This window comes from Pelophylax lessonae, assembly GCF_965119305.1.
Source record: "Pelophylax lessonae genome assembly, chromosome: 10".
Lineage (NCBI taxonomy): Eukaryota > Metazoa > Chordata > Amphibia > Anura > Ranidae > Pelophylax > Pelophylax lessonae.
The window spans coordinates 36,992,216-37,003,274 of record NC_138777.1 but is presented as its reverse complement, the minus strand read 5'-3'; the positions used below and the strand labels follow the sequence as shown (position 1 = coordinate 37,003,274).

The 11,059-nt window shown below is 42.7% G+C and overlaps 1 protein-coding gene across 4 annotated transcripts in view; it reads right to left on the bottom strand.

Moving 5' to 3' along the window:
* LOC309564928 (uncharacterized protein) overlaps window positions 1-11,059 on the bottom strand; it is a 171,996-nt gene that overhangs the window by 120,920 nt on the left and 40,017 nt on the right. For all 4 annotated transcript variants that reach the window (XM_082269629.1, XM_082269630.1, XM_082269631.1 and 1 more), the window contains exons 8-9: window positions 6,577-6,699; window positions 2,445-2,558 (exon numbers count right to left, since the gene is read on the bottom strand). In XM_082269629.1, the coding sequence (XP_082125755.1) occupies window positions 2,445-2,558; window positions 6,577-6,699 (237 nt within the window). The remainder of the gene's footprint in view (window positions 1-2,444; window positions 2,559-6,576; window positions 6,700-11,059) is intronic.

The following is an 11,059-nucleotide window of genomic DNA, read 5'->3' as shown; positions in this document are numbered from 1 at the left end:
AAAGAAAATTATACCAAGGCATAAAAAAGGGAGGCATGCGGTTTTTCGTAGGCAATTTGTTGGGGCAATGACTGTGTTGGTGCTTCAATCATCACAGCACCATGGTTGATATGGTGTCAGGATGATTGAAGCGCATTATTTCTATTACATTGTAATATAAAATGAAATAGTTTAACTGCCCATAATTCAGAATCAGTGGGACCCCTGAGTATGGCACTTGCCACCATCATCTACCACCGGATGCAGCTAGTCACTTGCTACATCACCTGCCTCCAGATGCGAATTGTCATTTACTATGTCGCCTGCCACCAGATGTGGATTGTCAATTGCCACATTGCTTGCCACCAGATGCAGCTTGTCAATTGCCACTTCGCCTGCCACCAGATGCAGTTTGTCACTTTCCACATCGCCTGCCAACAGATGCAGCTTGTCACTTGCCACAAGATGCAGATTGTCACCTGCCATCAGATGCAGCTTGTCACTTGTCATGTCACATGCCACCAGATGCGGATTATCACTTGCCACAAGATGTGGATTGTCTCTTGCCACGTCACTTATGTTGCCTGCCACCAGATGCGAATTGTTACTTGCCACGTCACCTGCCACCAGATGCGAATTGTTACTTGCCACGTCACCTGCCACCAGATGCAGATTGTCACTTGCCACGTCACCTGCTACCAGATGCAGATTGTCACTTGCCACATTATATGCCACCAGATGCGGATTGTCGCTTGCCACGTCACCTGCCATCAGATGCAAATGGTCACTTGCCACCAGATGCAGATTGTCACTTTCCACGTCACCTCCCACCAGATGAGGATTATCACTTGCCATGTTACCTGCCACTAGATGCAGCATGTCACTTGCCATGTCACCTGCCACCAGATGCAGCTTGTCACTTGCCATGTCACCTGCCACCAGATGCGGATTGTTACTTGCCGCGTCACCTGCCACCAGATGCAGCTTGTCACTTGCCATGTCACCTGCCATTAGATGTGGATTTTCCCTTGCCACGTCGCCTGCCAGAAGATGCGAATTGTCACTTGCCATGTCGCCAGTGGATTGTTACTTGCCACGTCACCTGCCACCATATGCAGATTGTCACTTGCCACGTTGCCTGTCACCAGATGCGGATTGTCACTTGCCACATCGCCTGCTGCTAACAGATGCGGATTGTTACCACTTCACCTGCCATCAGATGAAGTGAGGGCGGGCAGTGAGAGATGATGTAATCGCTCTCCTGCCCACGGCTGCACAGTGAAGGCAGGACTGCGGTGATGCAGGGTGGGCAGTGTGAGATGTCATCTCTCTACTTGCTTGCTCACCCACCGGCCCACTCACTGGCCTACCCACCGCCCACTCACTGGCCTACCCACCGGCCCGCTCACTGGCCTACCCACCGGCCCGCTCACTGGCTTGCCTGCCAGCCAGCTCTCTGGCCTGCCTGCCAGCCAGCTCTCTGGCCTGCCGGTGGTTGCGGATCCGTTAAAGGGAATATTTAGGAATGTTAAATGTTCCCAAGCAACACCCTAAAATTGTACCTTTGAAAAAAAATAGCAGTGTTCTTCCTGTATCTAGAGCTTCATGGCTGTATATCATCAGTGGGTTTTATCTAAGCCACGGTTAACTCCAGCTAGTCTCATGAAATTTGGTGATGCCACTATTGTGCTGCTCATTGATCTTTTTGCTGGAGAGGCAGCTGTACCTAAGGTTATGTAATACATATATCTCCCTGCTTCAATCATTGTGTAGACCAGTGCTTCCACCTCTTCTACTGCTAGAACATTACCGCTCATACCAGCCATTAGAGACACAGCAGTCACATGAGGAAGCACAGATTGTCACCTCCACACAGACAGTGCAAAGCATATAACGGCAAGTCAATAATGGGGCAAAGAGCTGCAAGGAGTCCAGTGACAAAACTGGTGACAAGTCACTTGTTTTCTGGGCACAGCTTCCACATAACAGGTTCTCTTTAAATACTGTAAATAACAAGACATAATCAGCAATGAGTGCAGAACCTGTATAAACCTTCTTATAAAGATGGGTAGACAAAGTAAATCAAGCACATTAACCACTTGACCTCCAGAAGGTTTTACCCCCTTAATGAGCAGCCCATTTTTTGTGATACAGCACTGCGTTACTTTAACTGACAATTGCGTGGTCGTGCGACACTGTTCCTAAATAAAATTTAGGTCACATTTTTCCCACAAATGGAGCATTTCCTTGGTGATTTTTGATCACCTCTGCAGTTTTTACACACTATAGAGGGATATACTTTGTTCAGACTTCATGTCTGAGGTTTACAACCACTTTAACAAGACTTTGGAAAGCAGATCTGTGATTGGTTAGAATAAACAACTATACTCTCTTGCACTATACACCAGGTTATGAAAGAAAAGCCCATATATCATCCCATTACTGTGGGAAATTCAGCTACTTACAGCGATCTGTTGATCCTTATGATCCAGCTCCTTTTGTAAAACATCAATCACCTGATTCTTCCCCGATAACACCTCTTCTTCCTCATGCAGCTTCTGTTTCAGGGCCTTGAGCAGCTGTTAATGACAGCAGATAAAAATCATACAAAGGGCGACTTTTCTTTTGTGAAATCTGCACTAAATACATGAAGACATCAGAAAGAATTCTTCTAATGGTGTTGCTGCTGTCAAACTACTGCTGCTGACTTGGTTACATAGATGGTCAATCCTCCCTGCTAAATGGGTAGGTCTGCCTTAAAGTGTTACTAAATTCAGGAACCTGAATTCACTATATCTGGTCTCCCACAGTACATGTAAATGCAATTATTTTAGTAAATATAAACTGCTAAATACCTTTTCCCATCAGCAGTATATAGAAGTCTTGTGACTTCTATGAGTGTCTGGCCGAGTACTGGTTCATGCTTGTAGGAGGAGTTTTCATTCTCCTCTGACTGTTCTATGAGGCTGCATGAGTCCTGATCGGCCCTGTGATGATCACATTCACCCTCCCCCCAAAAAAAAAACCTCTCTAGCAATACACACCAAACTGAAAATGTGCAGTGTGCCCCAAGGCTTTGTACTATCAGCAGATAGATTGAGGACTGTGGGGAGGGGAGGATCAGAGAAGACAGGATCAAGCAGCCTTTTTACACAATGCAGAAAATTAACCCCTTAGGTTCCACAGTGAGTATAACAAGCATGCTTTACTGCCTATACAGACTGATTTCACTCAAAGAAAACATCAACAAAATGAGCGCCAGATCAACTAGTAAGAGTCACTTTAACGGTTCAAACATAAAACAGCCAAAGCATTTTGAGGCCAAAGACACTCCCATTCATCAGGACCAATACAAAAACTCAAAAAATTGAAGTAAGACACCATAAAAGTCCATTAAAAGTCCTTATTGGACATCAAAGGGTTTATTTACTGAAGCTAGAGTGTGCAAGATCAGTCACACTTCTGCAGAGAAACCAATCAGCTTCTAACCTCAGCTTAATTAAGCTTTGGCAATAAAACCTGGAAGCGGATTGGTTTCTCTGCAGAAGTGTGACTGATTTTACACTCTCTAGCTTTAGTAATTAACCCCCCCCCCCCCCGAGTGTTAACTCTTGCTAGCTCAAGTACACTTTTATGCAGCACCTCCAGGAGACTGAAGAGATCTCTAGAACTGACAGATAAAGAACACCAGAACCAGAAGGTGCAATCTAAGTGTAGTAAAACTTGTATTTATTGTAAAAACAACAAATGGTAATTCACAAGTGAAAAGAGGCTCATCACGCACTATGTGGCAAGATTGTTATCTACAGATACTATTGCGATCATTCAATGCATTTCTTTTTAATTTTATCAATGATAGTTCATTGTCCAGATACATGTATAATACCCCCTGGTGCCTTAAACTATAGTTTTGTAGTATTGTATAATTATTTAGTCAGGTTGCACCATGTGGTTCCATCAGTTATGGTATGTATATTCGGTCTTGCTTGGAAGAGGCAGGCTTGAAAAAGAGGCAGGGCAGCCTCCAAAGGTATAGCCACGCAAGCGTGAAGCCTCCCAGCGCCCGATATGACTCCTGTGTTTCCCATGCTGTCAGAGTTCCTCAGCATCCAGAGCAGACCCGGCAAGTGGTGAATACATACTCTTGACTGGATTCCTGTCTTCTGCGGTTACTGAGAGGACAACCTTACCAGGCTGATATACAGTGCATCCGCAAAGTATTCGCCTCTTTACTTTTTCCACATTTTGTTATTTTACAGCCTTATTCCAAAAAAGATTAAATTCATTATTTTCTTCAAAATACTTTAAACAATACCCCATAGCGACAACGTGAAAAAAGTTTAATTGAAATCGTTGCAAATTTATTGAAAATAAAAAAAAATAAAAAATAAAAATCACAGCCTTTGCTCAATACTTTGGTGAAGCCCCTTTGGCACCAATTAGGTATTTTTGAGTATGATGTTACAAGCTTGGCACACCTATTTTTGGGCAGTTTTTCTCCTTCTTTGCTGGAACTCTCAAGCTCCATCAGGTTGGATAGGGAGCGTCGGTGCAAAGCCATTTTCAGATCTCTCCAGATGTTCAATCGGGTCCAAGTCTGGGCTCTGGCTGGGCCACTCAAGGACATTCACAGAGTTGTCCTGTAGAAACCCCTTTGTTATCTTGGTTGTGTGCTTAGGGTCATTGTCCTGTTGGAAGATAACCATTTGCCCCAGTCTAAGGTCCCGAGCGCTCTGGAGCAGGTTTGCATCAAGGATGTCTCTGTAGATTGCTGCATTCATCTTTCCCTCAATCCTGACTAGTCTCCCAGTTCCTGCTGCTGAAAAACATCCCCACAGCATGATTCTGCCACCACCATGCTTCACTGTAGGGATGGTATTGGTCAGGTGATGAGCGGTGCCTGGTGTCCTCCAGACATGAGGTTTGCCATTCAGGCCAAAAAGTTCAATATTTGTTTAGTCAGACCAGAGAATTTCGTTTCTCGTGGGCTGAGAGTCCTTTAGGTACCTTTTGGCAAACTCCAGGCAGGCTGTCATGTGTCTTAGGTCTGGCCACTCTACCATATAGGCCTGATTGGTGGAGTGCTGCAGAGAACGTTGTTCTGGAAGGTTCTCCTCTCTCTAAAGGGAAATGACCATCAGGTTCTTGGTCACCTCGCTGACTAAAGGCCCTTCTCCCCTGATCGCTCAGTTTGGCCAGGCGGCCAATCTAGGAAGAGTCCGGGTGGTTCCAAACTTCTTCCATTTACGGATGATGGAGGCCACTGTGCTCATTGGGACCTTAAATGTCGCAGAAATGATTCTGTACCTTTCCCCAGATCTTTGCCTCAAAACAATCTTGTCTCAGAGGGCTACAAACAATCCTTGGACTTCATGGCTTGGTTTGTGCTTTGGTACATGCCTTTTCAAATTATGTCCAATCAACTGAATTTACCACAGATACAAACATCTCAAGGATGATCAATGGAAACAGGATGCACCTGAGCTCAATTTTAGGTGTCATGGCAAAGTCTGTGAATACTTATGGATATGGGATTTTTTTCATTTTTATTTTTAATAAATTTGTGAAGATTTTAAACAAACTTTTTTCACATTGTCATTTTGGGGTATTGCTTGTAGAATTTTGAAGAAAGGTAATGAATTTAATACATTTTGGAATAAGCCTATACCATAAAATGTGGAAAAAGTGAAGCGCTGTGAATACCTTCCGGATGCACTGTATTATGATAAACGCTTTTTCACATGTGAGTTGCCATTTGTCGTTTTTATAATAAATACAGGTTTTTCCCACACTTCGATTACACCCCCTGCTGTTCTTTATGTCCCCTTTATTAGAGCTTGAGATAAAATCCGAAAATTGAGTGGACTGAAATAAAGGCTTTCCTATATTAATCAGCGTAGAAAAGGTGTTACTGGATCAGGGGACTCAGTAACCAGTAGTATCAATGTGTTCATGTCAATAATAGTAAAGATCTTTACTTTATAACTGGAGCTACTGGTTACCAATTCCCCACATTCAGAAACACCTCTTCTTCACAAATTAATATAAGAAAGCCCTTACTTGAGTCTATTCAAGATTTTTTTTATCTGTAAACCATTAAAGCATGGGTCCTCAACCTGTGGCCCTCCTCTTGTTGCAAAACTACAAGTCCCATCATGCCTCTGCCTTTGGGAGTCAAGCTTGTAACTGTCAGCCTTGCAATGCCTCATGGGACATGTAGTTTCACAACAGCTGGAGGGCCACAGGTTAAGCACCCATGCATTAAATAAAGCAGGGGTCTTCAAACTATGGCCCTCCAGTTGTTCGGGAACTACAATTCCCATCATGCCTAGTCATGCCTGTGAATGTGAACTACAACAAAACACCTCTTTTTAGGAAGAAGGACAGGATGGACCCTCTCTGAGGTCAGTAATACTATCCTGTGCTTAGAACTCAAGTAGGCTAATGCCTTTCTCTAAGGAGTGATACTAACGCGTTTTACTTCATACCAGCCTTTGGTGATCCATAAAGGCATCTTACAAAAAATTATCTTCAAGATATACAAAACGTTTTACTGCCAAATGGCATCGGGATTTCCAATTTTGGCACACACTATACCTGGTGAAGGTCAGCGGTGGCGTCAGATTTAGCAGCAAGTTTGAAAATCTCCTGATCGTGTTTCTGCGATAACTCCTTCATCTCTTTCTCCTTTTCCAGAATCATATTCTGAAATACCCGAATCTGGAAGCATTTCAAATATGCAAACATTGGTTTTGTGTAGCATCCATGAAAATCATATCAATTAATGCAGCATAATATAAATAAATACTAGCAGAACACAGAAAACGTTAGTCAACAGAACTGCAAAAAAAAAAAATATATATATATATTATATATATACACACACACACACATTTAGTTTTCAAAAAGCTTTTTCAACAACAGAACAAAAATGTTAAATGAATGAAGGAAATTTGCCATCTGTCAGCATGTATGTCAATTTGAAACTTAACATACGTGTAATTCCCCACATGATTGAACTGAGATTGCAATAGATGTGTGTGTGTGATCTGATGGCTAAGATTCTGACAGGAGGCTGTGTGGCAAAGAGCAGCACAACCCACTTCATTCACAAAATCTTGTCAATGTGTCATAATGCATTAAAAGACCCTCATTCTCTACATGCTTGTACAATGGGGTTGTCATATTTGCTCATGACAAATACAGGTTACATAGTTACATAGTTAGTGAGGTTGAAAAAAGACATCAGTCCATCCAGTTCAACCTATGATATGTGTGTGTGTGTGTGTGTCTACTGTTAACCACACACTGTATACCCCTGTATGTTGTGGTCTTTAAGGTGCCCATCTAATATTTTTTTTGAAACTATCAATGCTCCCTGCTGATACAACTGTGTGCGGAAGAGAATTCCACATCCTTACTGCTCGCACAGTGAAGAATCCCCTGCGTATTTTAAGGTTAAACCGCCTTTCCTCTAGTTTTAGTGAGTGGCCACGTGTCTTATTGTATTCCCTTTCTCTGAATAGGTTTTTCCACATGCTAGGGTTTCCAGTAAAATATTTGTACATTGATATCATATCCCCCCTCAATCGTCTCTTCTCCAGAGAGAAGAAGTTCAATGCTTGTAGTCTTTCCTCATAGCTGATGTCCTCCATTCCCCTAATTATTTTTGTTGCCCTTCTCTGGACTTTCTCCAGTTCCAGCACATCCTTCCTGAGGATCGGTGCCCAGAACTGGACAGAATACTCCAGATGTGGGCGGACCAGAGTCTTGTAGAGAGGCAGAAAAATCTATTTATTTCTGGAGTGAATCCCCTTTTTTATACAACCCAGTATTCTGTTGGCTTTGCTTGCAGCGGCTTGGCATTGCATGCCACTTGCCAAGCCTGTTGTCTACCAGTACCCCCAGGTCCTTTTCCATCCAAAGACTCACCCAGAGGTTCCCCTCCTAGTGAGTAGCTTGCTTTCTGGTTTCTGGCACCCAGGTGCATTACTTTACATTTATCAACATTGAACCTCATCTGCCATGTAGTTGCCCACCCCGTTATTTTGTTCGGGTCTGCTTGTAAGGTTTCCACATCCTGCACAGAAGATATTGGCATGCTTAGTTTAGTATCATCCGCAAATACTGAGATTTTACTCAATATCCCCTCCTCTAGATCATTTATGAATAAATTAAACAGGATTGGCCCCAGGACAGAACCCTGGGGGACCCCACTTTCCACACCCGCCCAATCTGAGTACTCCCCATTAATCACCACCCTTTGCAACCTCCCCTGGAGCCAGCTCTCTATCCAGGTACTCACCTTATGGTCCATACCTACCTTCCTTAGTTTGTACAGTAAGCGTTTGTGGGGAACGGTGTCAAAGGTTATAATCCTTTGTGGCTTGCTGAGCTTAATAAGGAGACTGCAGTTTCTAATGACTGGTAGCCAAAGAAATGTGACCTAGGCTGTGGGAAATATATCATTTTGCCCATTAGCAAGACCTCATCTGAAATATGCAGTTTAATTTTGGGCACCAGTTCTCAAAAAAGATATCAGGGAAACAGAGAAAGGACAGAGAAGGGCAACCCAAATGATAAGAGGCATGGAGGAGCTCAGCTATGAGGAAAGATTAGAGAAACTGAATTTATTCTCTCTTGAGAAGAGTAGATTAAGCGGGGGATATGATCAACATGTACAAAAAGAGGTTTAAGGATTGTAAGAGGTGCATGAAAGGGATGGAGACGCCGGTGTTGTAAAATTTTGTCGGACCTGTGAAAAAATCGGACCTCGTCACTTCCGGTTATGGGAGTCTCAAGTGCGCATGCGCACCAGACATTATCTTGGTTTGGTAAACTTATAACACAGAGCGACCAGTTGAATGAGAGGAGGCGGGGCTGAGGTGGGACGGAAGACACCGCCGCGTCATCTGCAGAGCTGAATAGAGGAGGCGGGACGGAGGTGCGACCGTGTAATAAATGCAGGACTTTAGCGACTCCTTCTGTTTTATTATCTTTACTAATTATCGTATTATTTACCCTTAGGATTTCATTACATTTAGTATTTCTTATTTTGCATTATAGAAATACTAAATGTCATGAAATCCGAAGGATAAATAATACGATAATTACTAAAGATAATAAAACAGGGAGTCGCTTAAGCCCTGCATATATTACACGGCCGCACCTCCGTCCCGCCTCCTCCGCCAGCTCTGCATATGTGCCTCCGTCCCGTCGCACATCAGCCCCGCCTTCTCACAATCAGCTGTCCGTTCTCTGTTATAATTTTGCCAAACCTCGAAAAATGTCTTCTGTGCATGCGCACGGACGACTCCTATCAACTGTTTTGTGACGCTCTGTCACCGGAAGTGACGAGGTCCGATTTTTTCACGGGTCCGACAAAATTTTAGAACACCGGGCAACACCAGCTTGGGTCTCATATAAAGTCCCACCTAGTCCAATCCGTTTAATGATCAACATGTACAAAGACATCAGGGGTCCATAAAGAGAACTTATTGTTGAGTTATTCACTTCAAGGTCATCATCACAGAAGACGAGGGGGCACTCTTTACATCTGAAGGAAAGGAGATTTCATCTCCAAATACAGAAAGGTTTCTTTACACTAAAAGACAATAAAACAGGTGTGATGCTATGGTAAAACCTAAGCCACACGTAAAAATTTAATTGCGACTCCAACCCATTCTAGTACTATGAAGTTAGGAGAAGCTTAGTGACAGCGGCTTTCAACAAACTCACTGTGATCCCAACAGCTGAGACCAGGAGAGAGTGTAATTTGGAGTGGAGATACGCGTTTTAAAATACTTGCCTTCAAGTGAGTGAGATCTGCTTTTAATTTATTAAATGTGTTAATGTTTACTAGACTATGGATCTCCATGTTTTTTCATATATTTGGGATCTTTCTGATATGAGGATCATCATCATCCTGGGTTGACCAGATGAATATCTAGAGCAATTTTAAAGGCACATTTAAAATGTGCTGCAGGTGAGTGCGCATTGTAGCCAAATTCATAGGTGGAAGATTGAGTTTATGGCACTTCATTAGTTTCTTGGAGCACCGTTACCTTATTGTGTGCATAAGTTTTTTTCATGGATGGATTTCTAAGTTCACGAATTGACTGATGTTTTTCCTTTCACCCCTCTTTTTGGTGGTGTCTATTTTAAAATATTATTTTTTATTGTGACATTATTGCACTATGTTTTTTTTATTTTTTACATATTTGGAAGCTTTGATGTGGAGAGTTTAACAGCATTCTACCATCATCGAATGGAGATTAAGGCCCCTTTCACACAGGCGGACCGTTCAGATCCGCCTGTCCGTTTTTTTGGCGGATCTGAACGGTCCCCCCATGCATCTCTATGGGGCATCAGATGTCAGCGGAGATATGTCCGCTGACATCCGATCCGGCAAATCTGGACGGATGGAAACCCTATTTTCCATCCATCCAGCGGATCGGATCGGATGAGAACGGACCGACGGTCCGTTCCCATCCGATTTCCCCCATAGAGATGCATCGGGAACTGACAGCTGTGTCTCCGCACACACAGCTGTCATCCTCCTGTCGATCCGCCGATCCCCCGCTGAGAAAAACGGAGTCCGTCCAATGTGTGAAAGAGCCCTTAAAGACCCTGTTTCAAGCACTGATTTAACGCTCTACAGGTGAGAGCGCACGGCAATTAGACTTATTGGTGGAAGCATTTTACATTTTTGATTACACAGCAAATTTTTTTCTTTATGAATTTTTATTGATGGTAAACATTTTTCACATATTTGTTTATACTTTTCCAGGTGTAAAAAGAAGATTTTTTTTAGATTGATTTTATTCTAAATCTATTCTGATTTATTCTAAAATACTATAATTATTTTCATTATATATTTTTTTTTCTTTTTCACCAATTTGTGTGATTTTCCCTATAGAGGCTTTATGTGATGTAATAATATATCTTATTTATATACTTTTACACTAACAGCTGTGAAAAGGTGGAATAGACTCCCTCAGGAGCTGGTTCTGTCCAGCTCAGTATATTGTTTTTAATTAGGTCTGGATTCTTTCCTAAATGTACATAACGTAACTGGATA